The sequence below is a fragment of the Brienomyrus brachyistius genome, chromosome 15 (assembly GCF_023856365.1).
Source record: "Brienomyrus brachyistius isolate T26 chromosome 15, BBRACH_0.4, whole genome shotgun sequence".
NCBI lineage: Eukaryota > Metazoa > Chordata > Actinopteri > Osteoglossiformes > Mormyridae > Brienomyrus > Brienomyrus brachyistius.
The window spans coordinates 2,702,256-2,725,039 of NC_064547.1; the positions used below are offsets into that span (position 1 = coordinate 2,702,256).

Here is a 22,784-nt window from a genome sequence, read left to right on the forward strand (position 1 = left end):
GAAGGTCTCATTTGCTGACGGCCGTATAAAATGTCTAGACTTGTAAAACCATAAGAAAAAAATGACAAACAATAGACTGACCATTTGTGGACCATTTATAGAGAAGTGAAATGTGCTAAATGGCCGGCTGGTTCTGTCCCTCTCCGAATGTGTAGTTTCCATTTCAGTACCACAGAAAGTCCAACAAAGTCCTGTTGGTTAAAACCACTCATACAAGATCTACGAGTCATATTTACAACCTTTCATTTAAAGGGACTTTAATAGCATGTCTTCAGCTTGGGTCTGGCCTTCGACTTCAGAGAGGACCCCTGTCTAATTATGTATGTGTTAATTATCATGGAATGAGTCAATTTGCATGTAATTGCTAGAATAGTCATGCTTAAAAAACAAGAGTTCCACTCTGATATATGAACATGATTCCCCTCAAATATTATTAATATATTTCCTCAAAGGTTTTCTGCAAGAAGTTCTGCAATAATATGAGTGAATTAAAAAAAAAACATCTGTGGGTCAAGTTAATTATTGCAAAATATGTGCATTTCGAGTACGATAGCAATGTCCATGAGCGATTTGGCAACTTCCTGGGTTTCAGTAACGCCCACGCTGTGTGTGTGTGTGTGTGTATGCACATATGTGTGTGTTGCATATCTGTGTGTACGCATGCATCTGTGTGCCACGCATGTGTGTGTATGTGCGTGTCTGCTTGCATGTGTATGCGTGTGTGTGTGCGTGTCTGCTTGCATGTGTATGCGTGTGTGTCTGTATGTCTGCGTGCATATGTATGCATGGGTGTGTGTCTGCTTGCGTGTGTGTGTCTGTGTGTCTGCTTGCGTGTGTGTGTCTGTGTGTCTGCTTGCGTGTGTGTGCGTGTGTGTGTCTGCTTGCGTGTGTGTGTCTGCTTGCGTGTGTGTGCGTGTGTGTCTGCTTGCGTGTGTGTGTCTGTGTGTCTGCTTGTGTGTGTGTGCGTGTGTGTATGCTTGTGTGTGTGTGTCTGCTTGCGTGTGTGTATGCTTGCGTGTGTGTGTCTGCTTGCGTGTGTGTGCGTGTGTGTCTGCTTGCGTGTGTGTGTCTGCTTGTGCGTGTGTGTATGCTTGCGTGTGTGTGTCTGCTTGTGTGTGTGTGCGTGTGTGTATGCTTGCGTGTGTGTGCGTGTGTGTCTGCTTGCGTGTGTGTGTCTGTGTGTCTGCTTGCGTGTGTGTGCGTGTGTGTATGCTTGCGTGTGTGTGTCTGTGTGTCTGCTTGCGTGTGTGTGCGTGTGTGGCTGCTTGCGTGTGTGTGTCTGCTTGCGTGTGTGTGCGTGTGTGTCTGCTTGAGTGTGTGTGTCTGTGTGTCTGCTTGCGTGTGTGTGCGTGTGTGTCTGCTTGCGTGTGTGTGTCTGTGTGTCTGCTTGCGTGTGTGTGCGTGTGTGTCTGCTTGCGTGTGTGTGTCTGCTTGCGTGTGTGTGCGTGTGTGTCTGCTTGCGTGTGTGTGTCTGCTTGTGTGTGTGTGCGTGTGTGTCTGCTTGCATGTGTGTGCTTGTGTGTCTGCTTGCGTGTGTGTGTCTCCTTGCGTGTGTGTGTGTCTGCTTGCGTGTGTGTGTCTGTGTGTCTGCTTGCGTGTGTGTGTCTGTGTGTCTGCTTGCGTGTGTGTGCGTGTGTGGCTGCTTGCGTGTGTGTGTCTGCTTGCGTGTGTGTGCGTGTGTGTCTGCTTGAGTGTGTGTGTCTGTGTGTCTGCTTGCGTGTGTGTGCGTGTGTGTCTGCTTGCGTGTGTGTGCGTGTGTGTCTGCTTGCGTGTGTGTGTCTGCTTGCGTGTGTGTGCGTGTGTGTCTGCTTGCGTGTGTGTGTCTGCTTGTGTGTGTGTGCGTGTGTGTCTGCTTGCATGTGTGTGCTTGTGTGTCTGCTTGCGTGTGTGTGTCTCCTTGCGTGTGTGTGTGTCTGCTTGCGTGTGTGTGTCTGTGTGTCTGCTTGCTTGTGTGTGTGTGTGTGTCTGCTTGTGTGTGTGTGTGTGTGTGTGTGTCTGCTTGTGTGTGTGTGTGTGCCTTTTAATCCAAGTTCTTGGGTTTCCTCCAGCAGTCCAAAAACATGCTGCTAGACAAAGTAGCATCTCTGAATTGCCTGTATTGTGTGACTATCAGTGTGTATGTATTCTGCGACGAAGCAGCATCAAAATATTGTGTTACAAGTTGAGGATTAAGAATATCAGATGACCGTTAAATGCTAACCGGCAAACGGTAACTGTGCTCCCTGTACTGTACTGTATTCCTACAAATCAAATCAAAGCTTATCAAATGCACAACAGTTCAACACACAGCACTCATTCACAGTACAGGCAGCAATAGTTTTTTACCTCTTGTTCTTCCCTTAATTTTAGTTGCCTAATCGTTAGGGTTGTATGTTCCACAGCTTCTTGATGGAATTTAATAGCTCAGGTCATGTTGCTATGACTAACCGATTTTTTCAAGAAAACTTTTTGAAAGATCAGTCTCTGGAGATGCTGTCCTGTTAAATTCTTCAGAATGAATCTTAATATGAATGACTTTAGTGACGTATTTCCTGTTATAAATCAATAACCAAGTTGTACATTAATAATGAGTGCCTAATAAAGATTAAAAATAAGATATATACATGTAAGTAGTACATCATACTACATCATATGGACAAAAGTATCGGGACACCTGCCCCTTACACCTACAGGAACTTTGATAACATCTGATTATAAATCCATAGGCATTAATATGGAGTTGACCCCCTCTTTGCCCATAAAACAGCTGCCGCTCTTCTGGGAAGGCCCTCCACAACATTCTGGAGTGCGTCTGTGGGAATGTCTGCCCATTCATCCAGAAGGGCATTTGTGAGGTCAGGCACTGATGTTGATGTGAAGGCCTGGCTTGCGATCTCCATTCTAGTTCTTCTCAAAGGTGTCTGATGTGGTTTGAGGTCATGACCTTGCTTTGTGCACTGGGACATACTTATGCAGGAACAGAAAAGGCTCTTCCCCAAACTGCTCCCACAAAGTTGGAAGCATAGAATTGTCCCAAATGTCTGGATCAGCTCCATATCGATGCCTATGGATTTAGAATGTGATATTATTGTGATAGAATGTGATATTATAGCATTTTGCGGGATAGCCAGCATGGATTTAGAAGAGGTAGATCCTGTTTAACAAATCTGTTGGAGTTTTTTGAGGAAGCTACTCAGGAAGTTGATGATAAGAAGGCCTATGATGTCATCTACTTAGATTTCCAAAAGGCTTTTGATGTTGTCCCCCACAAGAGGCTCCTACTTAAACTCAAAGCGACTGGTATTTTAGGTACCGTAGCGACCTGGATTGATAACTGGTTAACAGATAGGAAACAGCGAGTAGTTATAAGAGGCACAATGTCACAGTGGGCTTGCGTTCATAGTGGGGTACCGCAGGGTTCGATTTTAGGACCACTATTGTTCCTAATTTACATAAATGATATGGATACCAATATATACAGTAAACTGGTGAAATTTGCAGATGACACCAAGGTGGGTGGTGTAGCAGATACTGAATTAGTGGCTCAGCAGCTACAGCGGGATCTTGATTTAATTAGTGACTGGGCCGATACCTGGCAGATGAAATTTAACGTCGATAAATGTAAGGTACTCCATCTAGGGAGCAGAAATATAAAGTACAGGTATTTCATGGGTGTCACTGAAATAAAGGTAGCTGATCATGAGAAAGACCTTGGTGTGTATGTTGATGCTTCCATGTCCCATTCTCGCCAGTGTGGGGAAGCAATAAAAAAGGCCAATAGGATGTTGGGGTATATCTCCAGGTGTGTGGAGTTTAAGTCAAGGGAGGTAATGCTAAGATTATACAATTCCTTGGTGAGACCTCACCTAGAATATTGTGTGCAGGTTTGGTCACCATATCTTAAAAAGGACATTGTGGCCTTAGAAAAGGTGCAGCGTAGGGCCACAAAAATGATTCCTGGTCTTAGAGGAATGTCATACGAGGAACGGTTACTTGAGCTAAATCTGTTCAGTCTCAAGCAAAGGAGATTGAGGGGGGACATGATCCAGGTATATAAGATTCTAACAGGTTTGGATGCTGTTCAACCAAATAGTTACTTCAGCATTAGTTTAAATACACGAACTCGTGGCCATAGGTGGAAATTAGCGGGAGAACATTTCAAGCTGGATTTAAGGAAGCACTTCTTTACGCAGCGTGTAGTCAGAGTATGGAATAGCCTTCCTGATAATGTAGTGCAAGCTGAATCCTTGGGTTCCTTTAAATCAGAGCTAGATAAGATTTTAACGACTCTGAGCTATTAGTTTAGTTCTCCCCAAGCGAGCTTGATGGGCCGAATGGCCTCCTCTCGTTTGTATAGTTCTTATGTTCTTATGTTCTTATCAAAGTTCCTGTGGATGTAATGGCCCGGTGTCACAATACATTTTTCCTTATAGTGTATATGCAACTGTGTTTATACAAAATATACATGGTGTTCTGCGAAAATCCTGCACAGGCTTAGAATCCAGACTATGAGCTCCATTGTTTTCCCGAACGCCGATTGGCGGCATGCTATTACCTTCCTATAGATGGTTACACAGACAGTGAAATCGAACACATTGGGGTCTGACTTTCTTTATGTATTTAGCTAATACTGTTTCTTCTTAAGAAGCCCCTTTCAAGGTTCCTGTGACATCAGAAGTTGACATACAGGTTTTTTTCTAAATAATTGCATCTTCTTATCACGTATCACATGCCACTCTCACAAACACTGCCCTGTTCACCCACTAGCCACGGATAATTATAGATATATTCTTACCATCTAATTTGGTCTTTGTAAGCTGCAGCAAGCCAGAGGGGGAGCATGTTCTCAGTCTCGCACAACGGTAGAAATAAGGTGGACCTGTCAGCAGTCTTAGCCCAGTGAGGAGTCGTCGCTTTTATAAGCCCCAGACGCGCAGAACCCCTTCTGCATTACTCGGACCTGTGGGACATGGAGGTGACCGAAATGGCCTGTCATCGGCGATTAGGAGGAACCCCAAGCACACAGCACCCACCTGGCCCTGGTGTGATCAAATACACACTCTCTGTGAGCACCCTGACCTTTGACCTTTCAGCGGGCTGATTTAGCGGCATATATCCTGCCTGCGGGCCACTAGAGGGTTAACTAATGAGCTGGCGGGCGGCTCGTGTGCAATCACAGATGAATGTGTGCTTCTGTCATCACCCATAACGACATAACGGACCTATAACGACAACTTATGATTTCCACAGTAATTATGATTTTAACTAGGGCTCTTCCAGTGATTGGGAGAAATATCAGGAAATATTACTGACCATCGCATTAATAAAAATGACTGTATTATGACTATACATATTGGAGATAAAAGGGGCAGATGTGTGAACTTTTTTGCATTGAAATGAATGCATCCAGTGGAATGTAATAATTTTTTTCTATAAACTGGTCCTACTACAACTGAATTTTATTATATTCTTAAGCGTGCATGTAAGAGCAAATGAACAGTAAATTAGGTATAAAGCTGCAGATTTATGGACTCAGCTTAGTCATGCAGATCGAGCAGTGCAAAGAACCGAGAGAAGGCTGTCTGTGCGAAGAGGGGAATGGAAGCTGGCAGATGTCAGAATGATCCTTCTGATAATATGCAACAGATGTCTTAATATTCTCCCTCTCATTTAAAGGAAAAGTCTCACTCCGGGTCCACCGACAGGGGTACCGGGTCCTGCTGTGAGAAGACACGTTTGATAAATTAGCCTGGAGTCAAGTGAGGCGAAGGTGGTGCCACAAAGAGGGCAGGACGGGGAGAACTTCAACTAGATACAGTACCCAGGAGCAGGGGTGTTAAAAGACCATCCTTGGCGCCCAGAGATTTCACAAGGCGAAATCAAACCATGATGCGTGGCCTTCCCTCCATGGACAATCTTTCACTCACTTTTTTATACGTATGAAACTTGAGATGAAACTGCAACAGGAAAAAAAAAATGGTACTTCGGCCAAGGAGGTCCCATTAATTTATGAACCGTAGTTATTTCAGACGCGTAGAAGCTTCTCTTGGAATGTTTGGCTTTAATGTTCCAGGCAAGAGAGAAAGTATTTGCAGGTGGAAAATGGAGCTGGTGACTCGTCAGCCTCACCCGGCTGGCCAGCGTTGGCATATTTTGTCCGGGATTGAGTATGACGCTTGTTAGCAGTGCAGTGAAGAGTCTGTGTTACACAAGTCAGTGTAATCACAGCTATTTTTTATTTTTTGGAGAACAACATACTGACCAGTTTCGAATCACTAATAAATCAATTGCGAAGTAATTCTTGTTATTATTCTTGGTAACTAGTCTTGAATAGATTTTGTCAAAGCACACATACTGTTTGGATAGTATGGGAGAGCAGTATGCTTCACCTAAGAGCTTTTACCGTATTATAGTCTGGTGAGAAACGACCGCATGTGTTTTATGTTATTGTCAGAGTGGTGAGCTGAGATAAGCGGACCTGCAGAACAGAAGTGTGTGCGTCATCGTCATAATTTAGACAGGATTTTTGGATAAAGTACTAGAAAAAAAGTACTTTAAGTGTTGTAAGTTACTTTATGTCACCCATTGTGTGTGTGTGTGGTGATATATATGTACAAAAAAAATTATCCTGTCGTTTTGACATTGTGGGGACCATTCTTTTGGTCCACACATGGGGAAACAAAAAGTTACAAAAAATCTGTGACTACAATCAAAAAACTAAAATAGATAAAAGTCTCATATTTTGTTACATATTTTGTTGCATATTTTGGTTAAGGTTGTTGGGATTAGAGTTTTTCCCAAAGGAATCGTGCTCGTGTTCACAGACACAATTTGGCAACTCCAGTTAGCCTCAGCGTGTTGTTGGGGGAGTAGCTGGAGGAAACCCCATGACAACACGGGGGGAACATGCAAACTCCACACGCATGGAGCCCTGGCAGAGACGCAAACCCCCATCCTCGAGGTGTGGGACGACAACACTAACCACTGTGCCACCCTGCCGCCCCTGAGTGCAGTCAAAAATGCCAGAAGTCTTGAACTTAGTTTGGCCCTTATGGTTAAGGTTAGGGCTGGGTAGGAGTGGGGGGGTGGGGGGGGTCAGGGTTATGGACCTGTGCCCTGTGCGGCCTGTCAAAGGCCCCCTGTACTGCATTTGTAGCTGCAGGAGGGATGGATGCATGTGAACTTCATAAGACTTTGGCCACCATCTTCTCATTTAAATTGTGTTTTTCTTTCAGTGCTTACAACCATGCAAGGAATTGTGGGAAAAGAGGCGCGGGATGAACCAGAAAAGCTGCGAGGTGAGTTCCCTGGTGAAGGATCGTTAAAGGTATCCTGCTGGTGAAACCGGACCCTTTCTGCTGAGGATTTGCTGTGACCTGTGACTCTGGCTAATTGTAATTTCCAGGGGAAAATAGGAAGCCTCAGTTATTTCTGTGTCACTGAAAGAAAAGCTCTGATCCGACGTTGTTTCCCTTCCATGAAAGATGGGGGAGGTTTTAGGTGTTTGGAGATGTTATAGAAGGTACTGCGCGGAGCCTAAATGTGCCCTGTTTTGGAGTTTGAGATAATCACTGTATTATATCTGCCCAGTGGTTAAATGCGGCCTATTAAAGCAGCTATTTGATCACGGCAAGATTTTTTTGAGAACATGAACTTCAGTGTCTTACCTGTGATTACCAGAACATTCAGGGTGTCTCTTTTTGTTTGACAAAAGGTGCGTTATGCTGCTAAATTGTATTGTAGCTCAATAACAGGGATTTACTGTTAGAAACAAGAAAAGGCAGTATTGTGCTGGTTAGTCTTTTGTGATTTTTTTTTGAATGAGAAGTAAACTGGCAGGATATTTGAATTAGCGGCCAGTTAGCCGCTGCCAGCTTCAGTCTCTCAGCAATCTGGATGTTTCCAGGAATCATGTGTAAACAAGGATCCGTGAGGTTTTAACCTCGGGCGAGTGCTGGCGTGGCACCAGCCTCGGTCTGTCAGATGTTACAGGGCCGTCTGACTAACATGAAACAGGAGAGGCCCTCTCCTTTCCAGCTCAAGCGAGGCTCCGCCCACCACTGCCCAGCCCCACGGTCTCTCTTGCCTCCCGGCAGAAGCACCACGAGTGTACGGCCAGCGCGGAGTTCCTGGGGTCCGTGCGGGCCCAGAAGCAGGGCGACTGTCCGCCGCCACAGAAGGCCTCAGGGTTCGCCGCCGCCTGCGTGGAGAGCTGCAGCCTGGACCGCGAGTGCTCTGGCCCACGGAAATGCTGCCCCAACGGCTGCGGGCAAACATGCCAGGCGCCCGCCAACCTCTACAAGGGTGCGCCTCCTACAGTGCTGTGTGCTTTCAGCCGCTCTGAACTGTACTTACTAATGTTATCAAATGATTAGTAACTGTTTATTTTACTATTATTACCAAATATTACAAAGTTACATTGAAGGTTTTGGCATTTAAATGCAGGAAAATAATCTCATGGTAAGTTAATGCTGTAGGTCTGTGGGAGGGGTTGGGGGTCTCTGTCTGTGACTGGAAGGTTGTTGGTTCACATCCCACTGTCGGCAGAGTGATGTCACCACTAAGCCCTTGATCTCATTTGCTGCTAGAAACGGCTTTCCTAGTTGTACATCATTTAAGTTAAAAGCATCATATATCTCAGGGGTGTCAAACTCCAGTCCTGGGGGGCCGGAGCCCTACACATTTTTGGGCTTCCCCCCATTAAACACACCTTATTGCCCCTCCTTGTGCTAAACACCACACAGTTCTTGAACTGAGTCTTATGTGGTGGAACAGAGAAAGAACTAAGGGGCTCCAACCCCCCCAGGACTGGAGTTTGACACTCCTGATCTAAATAAATTAATAGGAATCTAATAAATTTTCTTAATGAACTATATTTTTATCAGTTTATTTAAATCAAGATACTTGGGTTGAATCTTCAGGCTAGATGAAAAATATACCATGATATTGTTATGAGTCTGGCAGTGCTGAAAGCCTTTTGGTGGCATTGGTCCTAGAAGGAGACAGCGTGCGTAAGATTCTGAATACTCAGAAAACCCACAAGCTCATTTAAAGCACACCCATAAGAATTTCCCAAAAGAAATGCTAATTTTAAATTGGTAAACTGTTTTTGGCTTTATTTCTCTGAAAAAGAACTCTACTTTGGAAATAAGAAAGCAAAAATTATTCTGGTGAATCACAGAAATAATCAAATTTTTCGACTGAATTATGATTAACCGGAGTCCCAAGAAAAATAGGAACAATTGTACCTGGAGGAGATACAAAGCAAAGTTTCTCCAAGACAAAGCAGACACACGCACACACACGCAGACACACACACACACACACACGTGAATCATATTTGTGTCTAACTGATTGCTTTGTCTCTCAGAGGAGTCTTTAGATCTCTTAACACGTTCACTTGTAGGATACATCTAACATTAACATCTTTAATAATATGACTGTGGAGAGATATGCGGAGTAAGTAGTGTTTTTTTGTTCGTTGAGATGGCAGGATGCCGTAAACGGGGGGAGAGTGAGGACGATTCCCAGGGACCCTCTCCAAGAAATATGGGACATAATTGTATTGGTCTGGATTGGGGGCCTAATATGATGTTCATGCTTTCCTGGGGTCCAAAATCTCCCCGACAGCAGCTCATGTTTCTGATCCACCTTCATGGTTTTACTCTCCCTCCCCCTGCCAGGTGTCCCCCTGAGGCCCCGCAAAGACATGTCCTTCCTAGAGGACCAGCAGGGGCAGCTCCTGGTGACCTGGATGTCCAGGTTCAATGTCTCCATTGAGCCTGTGCTGTACATCCTGCAGAAGAGATGGAACTATGGCATCCACCCCAGTGAGGACGAGGCTACCCCATGGCAGACCGTTACTATGGTAATAAGGAAAATAAAAATAAATATGTCAAAGAAATGTAGCATCAAATTGGAGGGGGACCATACGGGAGGTGTAAAACAGAACGACATACATAAAGTGTGCTTGAGGAATACGTACGCACGCAGAAAATTGAACTTTACCTGAAAATATCGTTTATTGCGTAGTTTATTTTGGGCTTTGCTTTAGCTAATGCTGTGAACGAAGAGCATTCAGCAGAAGGGTGCATGTTCATGCCTGTAAAATGTTTAGGAACTCAACAGTGTAAGTGTGGCCTCTATCACTTAGTGATAATAAAATGGAAAGTATTAATTGCCTCATATTTTAAAGGGATGGTATCATATCGCTGGCCGCTATATTGATTATGACACCACCACCCCCCCCATCAGACTCTCGGCTCACGGCCAGCACCGTCCTCGCCGGCTGGCCTCTGGAAGCGATCACCCACACAACTGTGTAATTATAGCAGTTTGAGGCATCAGCACCAATTACATCAGCAGGGGCTCGACGGCAAATCCAGTGCCGATGGCGGATGAGTCTGAAATGGCAAGCAGGCTGAGCTGCCTGTCGCCCTCCAGTCACATTCATGCTGCCTCTTTGCTTCATATGTGGCCGTTCTGTGTATGTTATCTAAAATGTAACTGCAGTATAAAGGGCCATTAGCACTCATTTGGGAAATATAACACATTTTTGTGGGTCTGGGCCTTCATAATGTGTTACGGGAGAAGACAGGCCTTGAAGACAGGCCTTAACGGCCTGCCTGGGAGGTGTGCGGGTTTTAGATCATTCTCGATTTAAATTGGAGAGTTCAGGATATCCCACTTTGCATTGCAGTTAATGCTTTGCATTGTGGGTGGTAGTCAGTGACTGACGGTCGTCTTTGAAACCTACTGGACTGCCCTCGTGCACTGGAAGCACTCCGCCTTGACAGAGGAACATTCCAGACTCATGGATAATTCCCAGGGCACCTTTCAGCATCCAGAGGAGATATCTCCTCGCAGTCTAACGTCTCCCTGTGGACTCTGTTATCACCCTGCGACGGGCGATGATTGCGGACGGATAGAGGGTTAATCTGCCTGTATGGTCTCTCCGCCCCTGACCCCGCAGACGATGGAGGACCGCGCCGTGCTGAAGGACGTGCGACCACACCGCTGGTATCAGTTCAGGGTGAGCGCTATCAACAGCCAGGGCAGCCGCGGGTTCACCACCCCCAGCAAGCACTTCTTCTCCTCGCGGGGTAAGTGGTGACAATGAGGGGGTCTGACTGGGCACTTCCCGCCTTTATTTTTAAACTTTCGTGTGACCAGGCTCTGACCTTATAAACATTACAAATATATGCATTACTATACAGACTGTCCTCCTCTTACAACCCATGCACCTTACAATGACTTTTGTAAAAATAAATTTTGGGCGTCGTGTGCACTGCAGTCCTTCGCTGCCTAGTGCACACTGCGGGCCGTACGATAGTTGCCATGAGAATGTACTGCGTTGTACAACAGGACGCCAGTGTCACACGCATCTCCCAGTCTCATTCTCACACCTAACAGTCGTGCAATCGTCCTGTTTCATTGTACATCCATTTCAACACGCAACGCTTCTGTCGAAACGTAACCCAGTCATAACTCAGGGATAGTCAGTTTCTGCTACATTAAATTAGGGTTAGTGCTTTACAGTTACTGCACCATGATAATGCATTCATAGAATGTTCATAAGCAGCATGAAAGTATACCCTAACATCCTAACATACCTTAACAGTGTTAATACATGAAAGCGTAATGAATGTATTATGAAGGTGCAGTGAATGTTCTATGAATGCATTATAAAGGCACTATGGAGGTCAAGTTATTGTAAAGCAGGGTTCCCCAATTGGAGAATCCTGCTCAAACACCTTAATCAGCTAATAAGCAGGTTTAGTAGATCTGTTTGAGCAGGGAAATCTGCAAAGTATGCTGGATTCTGGCTCTTCAGGGCCGGAATTGGGGAACCCTGCTGTAAAGTGTTACCAAACCAGGTGCATTTGTTCACATTTGTTCGCATTTGTTCACATTTGTTCACATTTGTTTGCATTTGTTCACATTTGTTCACATTTGTTCGCATTTGTTCACATTTGTTCACATTTGTTCGCATTTGTTCACATTTGTTTGCATTTATTCACATTTGTTCGCATATTGACAGAATAGCACAATTCTAGCGGACATGTGTGCCCTGACTCCGTAGCCTCTCTGTAGTCTGGCTTAGTTATCTTCCTTTTGTCAGTGACGTTCTGTTGCTCAGTCGTCATGTTATTTCCATGGTCCATAAAAAGGCCCCAGACCGCCGAGTTATTTTACGGGAAGAGGCGCGGCGTGGGCGGCTAATCCTTCCTGAGAGACGCTGCGACCGCATCACCGTGGCTCTGCCCCTGCCGGCCGTCTCTGTAAAAAGGCCCTTTTACGAAACCCCAGGAATGGCAGGGATGCACCACACGAGCCCCCAGAGGCCCGATCTGGGCCCCAAGCTGACAAACATACAGCCGGTGCCGCTGCCCACCTCAGACAGGTCCTGCAGCGCCAACAAAAAGGGAGCAGCTCTGCCGAATCCGGCTTGTTTTCATACCAGAGTAATTTATGTAAGACATGCTGTTTCGGTCTGGAATCCCAGCAAATATCAGGCCTTTCTTGCTACCTTGATTTATTTTTTTTTTTTTCAGGTCTACATTTCATCTTGGTCTCGTTTTAGTTTTGTTATTATACAAGTGGTCAACATAAAATCCAAGGTCAGCCTCAGAAAGTAATTATACAAAAAGAAACAAAACACAATTATTCGGATACCAGTTTTTATCATTTTAAAATGATCACAGCCAGAAGTAGCTGTGAGGAACATGTTTCCTTACTCTCCCTAATATACAGGAACTGTTCAGTAACAAATGTGATTCTTTTTAAAGGAAAAGTATGAAATCTATGACTAATGGTTTCATTGTAAGCAATCTATTCAATCAATTCAAGCTGCACAGTTGTTTTCACAAGTTGTTTGATGTTTCATTTTGTTTAGTTGACTAAAATTACATATGACTTGAGGATTATGGGAGTATTGGAATAGGACTGTCTTTCATCTGTCATTGCACCTCTTTCAGATTCTCCATTCCAGTTCATACGATGCAGCAGACAGTACTTAGAGCATGTCAGTCAGCATGACTTACTAATCTCAAACTGTTTGAAGAATTTTACGGACATGCCGCAAAAAATATTAACTTTGTTCTGGCTTTTTTGAAGTGAGTGACTGTAAGGAGTCTATTTAAATTCCAAATAATAGCGGAAAAGTTTAACAGAGGAAATATTTTAATACTTTAAATACTGTAGCAAAGAGGAAATATTTTAGATATAATAAGATTTAAGCCTCCATCGACCGAACGGCCTCTAGTACAGGGCTGTGGAGCCTGGAGCCTGTCCCAGGCATTATGGGACATAAGATAAGGGACACCATGAGTGGGATAGCAGGCCATAACAGGGGCATAAAGCTGCGTGCACACACTTACAAAGCAGGGCAAGGCTTATTTTCCCATCCACAGTGGGGAAGGCAACAGCACCATCCACTCAGCTACCATGGCACCCAGTTTATTATTTAAAAATAGATATATTTAACTTCATTTAGGTGCAGAGGAGAATATTCTAAAAATTCACACATTCAAAGGCTTCTTCAGAATGTAGATAAAGACTTAATCTTCATTACAGTGCTAACCATCTACACTCACCTGGTATATTTATATCGATTCTTTCAAATAAAAAAATATATATATACAGCTGCAATGTAATCCCTTGCAAACAGAGTTTTCAGCTGAACTCCTGCACTAAAGAAATGATCCCCTTCGCAGTTATAGATTAACTTGTCAGCAAGTTTCAATAAGTAGAACGCGACAGTGTTCTTCAGCGGAAGGAGCGAGTGAGAGCGAGAGTGAGAGTGAGAGTGTCCATCTGATGGATGCTTGGCCTGCTGATGCATTTGCCTGCTTCTCTGTGCTCATTATGGTTCGGAGCAGGAGTGGCAACTGTGACTGTCAGAGGGCACTGCTCATGTACATCGAATTCATTTATGTTCTTAACAGGAGGACTTAATGAAAGATAAACAGAAACAGTCTTGTTTTTAAGGGGATCATTTCAGTATGGAAAAAATAATCCCATGTGTTTTGTACTTCGCCAAAACATCTTCTAGTAATTAGATGTATTTATCAAATGGTGAGTATTTGAGAGAGGGGATGAAGGCTGCTAGGGTCAGGGGTGAGGGGTACGGCTGCCGTCGCTCAGGGCAGCCTGCAGATGAAAGGTATTGCGGAGCTTGATAACCCTGTGAGGGAAAAATCTACATGACAGTTTCTCACTGGTGACCTGGAGGCTGCTCGGATGCCCGGGCTTTGTTATGTCCGAGTCATCTCTCCACGTGAAATGGAACCTTTGTTTTGGATCAGGCCACGGTGCCAGCAGAGCGGGGCAAATCCCATGAGGCCATGGGGCCAAATCCAGGGCTCGCAGGAGCTGTTGCCCAGAGGGCAAACTGTTATTGCCATCTGCACTCTTTATCGGCTTCGCCTACAGTAGTCGCTATTCGATATCAAAGCGGCTCCGTTTTTTCCCGGGCAGCGTGATTTATATCATTGTGCTGCCTCGGGTTCTGAAATTTTCGTTTTCTTTAGACGCTTAATCTGACAGAGACCGCATCGACGCAGTGTTTCATGTCAACCCGGAAGAGAATTACTTTTGATAGCACGCTTTGCTGCTAGGCAGCCACAGTGCGCTAACGGGCTGCAGTGCTAACAGGCAGCAATTCCAGCTGTCAGTTTATATAGTTTTTTACACCCCAAATGCAATATCCAGCCTTTAAAAAGGAATCGCTTTGCTTGAACCGGCAGTCTTCGCAATGGCAGACCTCAACCAAGCCCAGGAGGAGGGGTTTTGCGGCTCAGGGGTCTGTGGCTCAGGTTTTTAATCCTCGGAGTATTTTATCTTTAGCCCGAGGCAAAGAGGTCTCTGTGGTTCACCACCTCAATGGGCCGCGTTAAAATGTAGAAATTGATTTGCTCTAACGAACCTCCATAGCTGTTTGATATTACAAGCTATTAACATAAGCAACCATCTGCAAAATATTACGTACTAAACAGCCTTGATGGAGCATATATACATTAATATGTACAATAGCTAAAAACCTAAAATAAAACCATCAGTTGCTTCAGGGACTATGGCCGCCATGCTAGGGTATTGGGACACCCTCCCTGGACGAAACTGTCATTCATCTCGTCCCCAGTCCCTGGTCTCCAGGCCATTCCCAAGCCGAGTTTTATCACTGCCAGGCCCGGCTGCAGGTCCACTGAGCACGCCGGGGGAATCAGACCCTGTGCGGCTGAGCACTTGGGGAACGGGATTAAAGAGATGAGGCGAGGATGTAGGAAACGGGGGTAACCCGGAATCCAGCTGCCGCCCGTCCCATGTTGGTAATGAGCGTGTGGCTCCATCAGCTCCTGCCCCATGACTCGAAGTCGCCTCGTGCTCTTTTCATCTTCAGACGATGAATCGCAGAACTTCAAATACATTTTCTTTTGCACGTTTTTCTTATTAGTTATTTTTCTTCAAGTTTCTTAGTGCACATTTAATTCAAAGTGACTTTCCAAACAGCACGTATTCGCATAGCTGCGTGGTTCCTACTTGCAGTTAAGTACCCAGCTTAAAGATCGCTGCAGGAGTGCCGTTCCAGTAATATGCAAGGTCAAGCTTTTTCTTATAAGCTCAACACATGCCACCCGTATCTGCTCCTATCTTATTATGGGTTAATGATATATCCTCTCCTGTTGTGTTTCCTCAGTAACCCAGTTTTTTTCCCTTACTTGCATGCATTATTGCACCATTGGTGAACTGCAGTAGGTCACCGCAGGTTGCTAGGTACAAACAAATGTACGCACTACTGTGCAGGAGTCATAGACAGTCGAAGGAAATGTTTATGGTTGTTTACCAGGGTAGTAAATGCAAAATTTAACAACAGAACATTTGCAAACTGACAGTAACAAACGCGTTACACGTCACTGATATCTTGTTGGACAGCTAGATGGTTCCCCAACGTCTCCTGTTTGTAAAATTTCTCCAGCAGCTCAATTAATTAGTTAACTTAACTGGTTAAGTAACTTGATGAGGTATTGATTAGCCAAACGTGTGGTCCAGTCAAAAGGTACGTGGGTGTATTTGTAAGGTTGCTGCAAATACTGGGTGAGATTTTGAAATAGCTGAGCTGACACACTTTCTCAAGCATAATATCAGTTTTACAACCAACATGAAGATCATTTAAACAGACTTTTGCACAGCACTGTATATAAATAGATGGCAGGCCTGACTGTAACCCCCTCCACGGCCTCCTCAGACCCATTCCCACCAGAAAGACCTCGGCATCTACGTGTGGGGAACTTCTCCGTGCAGGCAGACGGCACCATCAGTACTCTTCTGCTGTGGGACCCGCCAAGGGAGGAGGACCTGGCCATCCACCACTACAAAGTGACCTGGGGAGCCCAGTCCACCCACAAGAAAGGCCAGGACAGGAAGGAAACCTCCAAGGTCTCCAGAGGGGTAACAGCTTCCGTACACCAACGAGAACACAGGTCCCCACTAGCTGATACATTCATTATTTGCAAATTTGAAACACAAGGTTTCACACACTCAAAGCAAGTATTTTCTCTGTTTTGAAGTTCTCTGTGTTTCAAATGATGTGCCACTAGAACAATGTCAAGGTTTTCCAAATGGCTTTTAATAAGATGTAATGAGCAAAAGGCAGTGGACAGTATTCAGGAGACTGTAACTGTGACTGTCTTGGAGATGGATGGTCACAAAGTTTATTGCTCTACACTGCAGCTGGTTCATTAGAAGCTTGCAGACGTATCTATGGAATTGGGTTGGAGTTCAGAAATGCGACCTGCATGAAGGTTGACGCTACGTTTCTCGACTTATTTGCCTGCTCAGCCTTCCGTTGTCAAAGCACTCGTAGTACATGGCCACATCCTCTCCACTAGCATATTTACTTCCTGTTGTTCTCTACAATGGTCACGGGGGGGCGGTACTTCCTGTGCAGCACCTGTATCACAGAAAACTGGAATCCATTATGTTTATTATCCTGTAAGAAACGCGTGGCAGGTATTCCTGAGATAATTATGTTTTATTGTAACATAACCATTCCTCAGACTTCAAGAGCCACAGGCTTTATTTGAAATTAGGTAATTTGTTTTGATTATATATATATGTGCTCATTGGCTGAGGCAATCCATTTGACTAAACGGACACACGGCTCATTCTCTCCCAGCTACCGGCTTGTTAAAGCCGTTCGTCCTGCAGCCTGCACATCGCGAGGGAAGTCACAGCGCAGTTCAGAGACAATTTTGGTCTAAGCTGTATTCCCAGCATACGTTAGCAGCACTCTGATGAGAAGGCAAAACTGCTTCTCATTGCCAGAGCTAATTCGATGAATAGAACAGGTTTATAATTTCCCGTACGTATGAATGCGTATTTAAATTTGAATTAAAGTAAGTCTTGTGTCCTCTGGCTCTTCTGATGCATCTAAATTGGAAGCAGTGGATGTGGGTAATGGAGGCCAGTTGTGGGTTGATGGACGTGCAGGACGGCCTTGGACCCGGCCGGGCTGTGCGCGCCGCCGCAGCTAATGGAGAACAAAAGGGCTGGCGGTGGCTGTATCCAGTTAAAATCTCATAATGGTCCCTTTTTTTCTATCTCTGTGATGGAGATGGCAGGCAGGTCCTATGCCATGAGATCGTCAAGAATTTTTACTAGCGTTCCCACCGCTGCCCCGCTGAGCCGGCCGGCAGCTGCGGCGAGGCTTCCGAGGAGAGCGGGGTGTGGCGTGCTGGGTCGCTCCGGGCGGGGGGGGGCAGGGATGCTCGCATTGTCTGAATTTGCCTTGTTTTGCAGAGAGAGACAACTGAAGAGCAAATTTCCAGAATAAATGCACTCCGCCCATTGGATATGTTTTTGAGAAAATTCTTGTGGACTTTTGTGGAGCGTTGGATATGTAAAGAAAGTTCTGCCTTGGATTTCATGACGGGTGACATATGGCTTTAGATCATTGGCGGTCTCATCTCAGAAACAGCAGAAAATGGACTGTGAGTTTTGGAAATTTGCTCTTTGATTTGTTGTTTGCAGCCTGATTTGTCACTTTGAGGAGAACAGCCCTGTTTACCTGCTACGTGAATAAGGCTACACTTGTCTATACAAAACGACAGCCTGCCTCATTGCCTTAGCAACCTGAAATTCCAGCCATAAAGTTAATGAAGCAAAGTGCTCAGAATTTAATCATAATTACCGTTAGCGTATGGAATATGATTATGGCGAGCAGCTTCTAGCAACGTGTCTGACATGTTTAATGGGCCGAACGCGCAGACTGGACTGTGAGGCCTTTCGATTTGTGGCTATGTTGCTTTCATGGAGAACATGACACTTCCCTTCTCACATCTGGCCCGGAGGCAGCAGCAGCGTGAACGACCGGCTCTCGTTATGTCCTCTTCTCCAGCTTCGTCCTGCTTCTGAAGGTAACAGCTGTGTCGGTGTCCTGCAGGCCTCCAGGGAGACAGAGATCAGGGGCCTCCGTCCTGACACTACGTATGTGGTCCAGGTCCAGGCCATTGCTCAATGGGGCCAGAAGCGACTGAAGAGCAGCAAAGCGCAGCTGAGCTTCACCACAGCACTTGCAGGTAAGCACTGCTTCTCCTGCCGCTTTGGGAGGCAGCTTCGCCAGTGACCACCAGCGTGGAGTAGCAAAGCACCAGGGCAAACACAGGGACGAGCGTCTCCGAGTGTCTTGGAGTGTCTCGGGCTGGAATCCAGGGGAAGCTGGTGGCTTTTTCTCTCCACTTTTACAACGCTAGTAGAATCAGAGACGGGCGTGAGCAGAAATCAGCCTCTCGATGCCAAGGAACTATGGCACGATCCCCAACAGAGAGGCGTTTCTATTCCCGCTACAGTCAAAAGTCTGTTCACATATATTTTGTGTGAAAGATTGCAAGTGACATTTTCATTTGATCGTGTTCGGTGATGGTCATACAAAAACCAGCTGAAAGAGGCAGAAACAGAAAGACTGATTTTCATATTGTAATGAAAAGAAAACACATTAACAGTAACAAAGACAGCTGTTATAAAACTGTGTGCCATTTCTCTTTGGGGACATAAATGCTTTTCTGATAAATCAAGGTGATGTTTTGCGTAAGAACTCTAAACTGGACAGTGAGATTCGATTGAAAGTCCAATCCCATTCAGGCCTTTGAAGAGCTTGAAGAGTACCTGTACCGTATCAGAACAGCTCGATCAATGCTTATCTAGCTCTGATTGGGTCCTGGGTCTCCAGAGGCTGGATATTATTGGTGGCCTTTGCTTATGACACCCCAAAAGAGTAGCACGAAGCTTTCGTTTGTAGCTCACCCTAGGTCAGGCATGCATCATTTGAAGAGTGTTTCTGTCCTTGTTTCTGCTTCTAATTAAGCTGCATAAATCCTCATGTAATTCTGCCAAAAAAAATTCCCGCCTTACAGGCCGGGAACAGCAGTAAAATATTCCAGCTTGTTTTTGGCCTCAACTCGTCTCGCTTGGATGGAGATTGTTCATTGTAAACCAAATAATAAAGAAACTAATTCTCTTTCATAACAGACTCCCTTGCACGTGATTTTCCTTCGCCCTAGGCCGGGCCTCTCTTGTGGAAGTTATCGTGTTTTTTCGTATCTAAGTTCAGTTGTACTATTTTTATCAACATATAGTAACCCTGCAACACAGCCTTGATTGGAAAACCTCATCCCATTGATATACTTTCATTTCAAAGATTAAAGGTGGGCAAAAAAAGCTGATACTGCCGAATTACCACAGAGACCGTCAGCTTATCCAGTGAAGATGCGTATCTTAAAATGAACTGTAGTTCAAGGTGCCGACTCACAGATTTCCTAGTGTCAAGAATATCGGAGGCAGTAGAGCATTAGCATCTGCCCTGCTGGAGCCTTCTGAGCTAGCATGAGGTTCATATGGTGCCACTGGTTTTCTGTTTGCATGAAACTGGTGATTAATCATTTGACCCATTTGTCATGGACAGCCAGTTTCATGATTGACATTGTCCGACCATCAATGTGTGGAAAAACATGTCTGTGTTGGTGAGAGTGTCTTATATGATTCAGGAGTATAGCAGATTTACAAATAACTTCCAATGTCTCCCTCCCAATACAGTATTTAATATCAAGTAAATGAAAGTCTGCAGAAGAGTTTCCTGCACAGTATTTGATGCAGAACAGGCCTTCTTAATTGTACTTTCAGCCCACATAATTCCCACAAATTCTGTAAAGCCTTTCCATCGCCTGGACTATGTGGTTCAGGTTAAGTGTCACTTAAGATAAAGTGCATGTACCCTGTATTGTTTAGTGGTGTCACTGGATTTTGGACCATGATGCTTTCTGCTGGTCTGAGAAGCCAAAACCCCAAGTTGAGACCTGAACTCTGACAGAGCAGTTAGAGCATCAAGTAGCGATACTGTGACGATGGTCTTTATTTGATTGTTCAGCATAAATCCCGCATGGTTCTTCTTTGTCACGCCAAGAAACAGCATCGGCTGAGATTCATACAGGTCGACAGTGTTCTGCTGCCCCGGGACAGCACTGGCTCCCCGGGGCCATTTCGCTTTCCGACATGCTGTCGTTTCCAGTGGCAGGTCTTCCAGACGGACTGGACCTGGGTCAGGCCACTGGGGAGGTGTCCAATGAGCTGCCCTCCTCGCTCTCCTCGCCCGCTGCTCTCCGCCTGGAGGCGGCTGCCCCGCACTACCACAACAGCCAGCTCCAGGTCAAAGTCTTCTGGAAGGAACGCTCGCCAGGTGAGGTGGCCTAGTACCCCCAGTGGGTCGGGCAGGACCGGAGAAGTGCGTGGTGTTTGTGCTCCTGTGTTCAGCTTCAGCGTCTGAGCAGCAGCGAGGGTGGGGCCCCATGGGGGTGTCTGCTCGCCCTCCGTCTGCGGCGTACGCAGGTTTTCCAGCACTCTGTTAACAATAACAATAATGACCTAAAGCTCTGAGGCAGCTGGTAAAATTAGCGTAGGAAAGGAAATAGGAGCTTAGATATGCGTCAGAGCGCTCAGACAGAATGAAAATTGGCACCTTGTGGTGGTCCCCCAGGGTCAGGAATGAAGACGTCGGCTCCTGGCTGGACGATGAATCCAGCTGAGATGTGACCTCTCTTGTTGTCACCCTGCATGTATTCTGGGTGAAAAGTCTAAAGACTGCAAAGCACTCCAAAGCACCGAGGCGAGACCCACGCCAAGCACCCTTAAAGCATTCAAATGCTTTTAATGTATCTATAAAAAGTATTTGCTGGATTAGCAGTTTCCCAAAAATACTGTTCTTGGCAATATTGTGCCGTTTAGGGAACGCATTCTGTTTAAGTCACAGAACACCATAAATAATAATCACTGATTTACTGTTATCTCTCGGAGAAATTGTGAAAAAAAAGAACTAGAGAAGACTTTTAATAATATCAGTATGGTTTATAAATTGAAAGCATATGTGTTGGAGGAGGATCTGTAGACAACCTGAGCACAGTGTGAGATATATTTGGTGAAAGATGTGATGTTGCTTGGATACGGGGAGAAAGGGAGGACTTGCTTGGAAAAAAAGAAGAAAAGACCAGTTCACGTGAAATGGAGTGATTCAGGAAGATGCCGAAATCATAAACTTTGTTGTCGGCCCCCTCCAGGTCCTGGCTAGTTATTATCACACTGCCTAATGAATTTAACACTTTCTGTTTGTCTGAAAGGGTCCCTGAAAGATCCCCTCACCTTCCGTCTGAGATGGTCCCCTGAAACCTGTGCTCACAACATCACGAAGGCAGAGCGGAACGCCACCGTTCAGGTATGTCCGGCTGCTTCGAGCGATTCCTCCGTAATCCGAATGTTTGAGTTCATTCTTGGTCTCGCGATCATCCTATTTTTATGATATTTAATTTGAGAGATGAAAGTACATTCCGAACTGTGGAAATGAACAGAGATCTCTCTGGCTGTGTGTTTCTGCATTGTTACTGTAAATATCAGCCATCTAACGAGGTTTGATCCCTCGGTAATTCAGCAAATATGAGACCTCCTAGTCTGACATGCTACTTTTGTTTTGGACGCCATTGGTAAGCAGAAACTCTATATTGTGTAATAAACTTAGGAATGTGGCTTATTGAATGCATTTGCTGCAAAGCACTTCGGAAAGCGATACTCTCATCCAGCATTCAGCACTTTTTATTAAGACATTGATGTGCAACACAAGCAGAGGAATAGTTTTCACCACAAGATGAATTCAGGTTCAAGGACTGCTACCTGACAGGCTGCCAGGAAGAGCGAACAAGTGTGATTTTTTTTTTTGCTACTATCTGGGCCTTGTGAGACAGATCGGATCCTGCTACCACGTTTTTTTTTTATATTCCTTCTGGCATATACTACCAGCTCACAGCCTTCGGTGGCCATGCAGGTGTCTACAAGACATCTTAAACACCTGCTTCAATTGAAAGAATAAAATTTTCCACCCATGACCTGCTTTCTGTTGTCTGTTTGGCAACATAAATATGAAGTAGTTGTCTTCGATGCCTCATTTCCCAGTGCTGAAGGTCTTTCAGATAAACTCCTTTCCCCTCCATTGTTCAGGAATTACTTAATCACCCTTCTTCGTTTTCATTTTTAATCTCTCTGACAGTACTCTTATTACGCCTGACTCCCAGTTCACTCCTTTTCCCAGGGAACTCACTTTGTCATCACTGGCCTGATGTTTGCCTGTAAGTACAGGGTGTCAGTTATGCCAGTATCTGGCCAAGGTCAAAGGTCAGAGGCCGTGACCTCCGTGACAACGCCATCCTGCGCTGCACTGAGAGACAGGGGAGTGAAGTCTCTGTTCTGTACCAGAGGGGGTAAGGTCCACG

The 22,784-nt window shown here is 45.2% G+C and overlaps 1 protein-coding gene across 2 annotated transcripts in view; it reads left to right on the forward strand.

The window, feature by feature from the left end:
- Positions 1-22,784, forward strand: part of LOC125709219 (anosmin-1-like) — a 44,390-nt gene that overhangs the window by 15,561 nt on the left and 6,045 nt on the right. The window contains exons 3-11 of one of the 2 annotated variants that reach the window (XM_048977465.1): positions 7,215-7,277; positions 8,076-8,283; positions 9,663-9,847; positions 10,952-11,081; positions 16,223-16,413; positions 18,419-18,554; positions 20,540-20,707; positions 21,642-21,736; positions 22,604-22,772. In XM_048977465.1, coding sequence (XP_048833422.1) covers positions 7,215-7,277; positions 8,076-8,283; positions 9,663-9,847; positions 10,952-11,081; positions 16,223-16,413; positions 18,419-18,554; positions 20,540-20,707; positions 21,642-21,736; positions 22,604-22,772 — 1,345 coding nt within the window. Of the gene's footprint in view, positions 1-7,214; positions 7,278-8,075; positions 8,284-9,662; positions 9,848-10,951; positions 11,082-16,222; positions 16,426-18,418; positions 18,555-20,539; positions 20,708-21,641; positions 21,737-22,603; positions 22,773-22,784 lie in introns of both variants that reach the window. The other variant, XM_048977464.1, reaches the window with a different exon arrangement.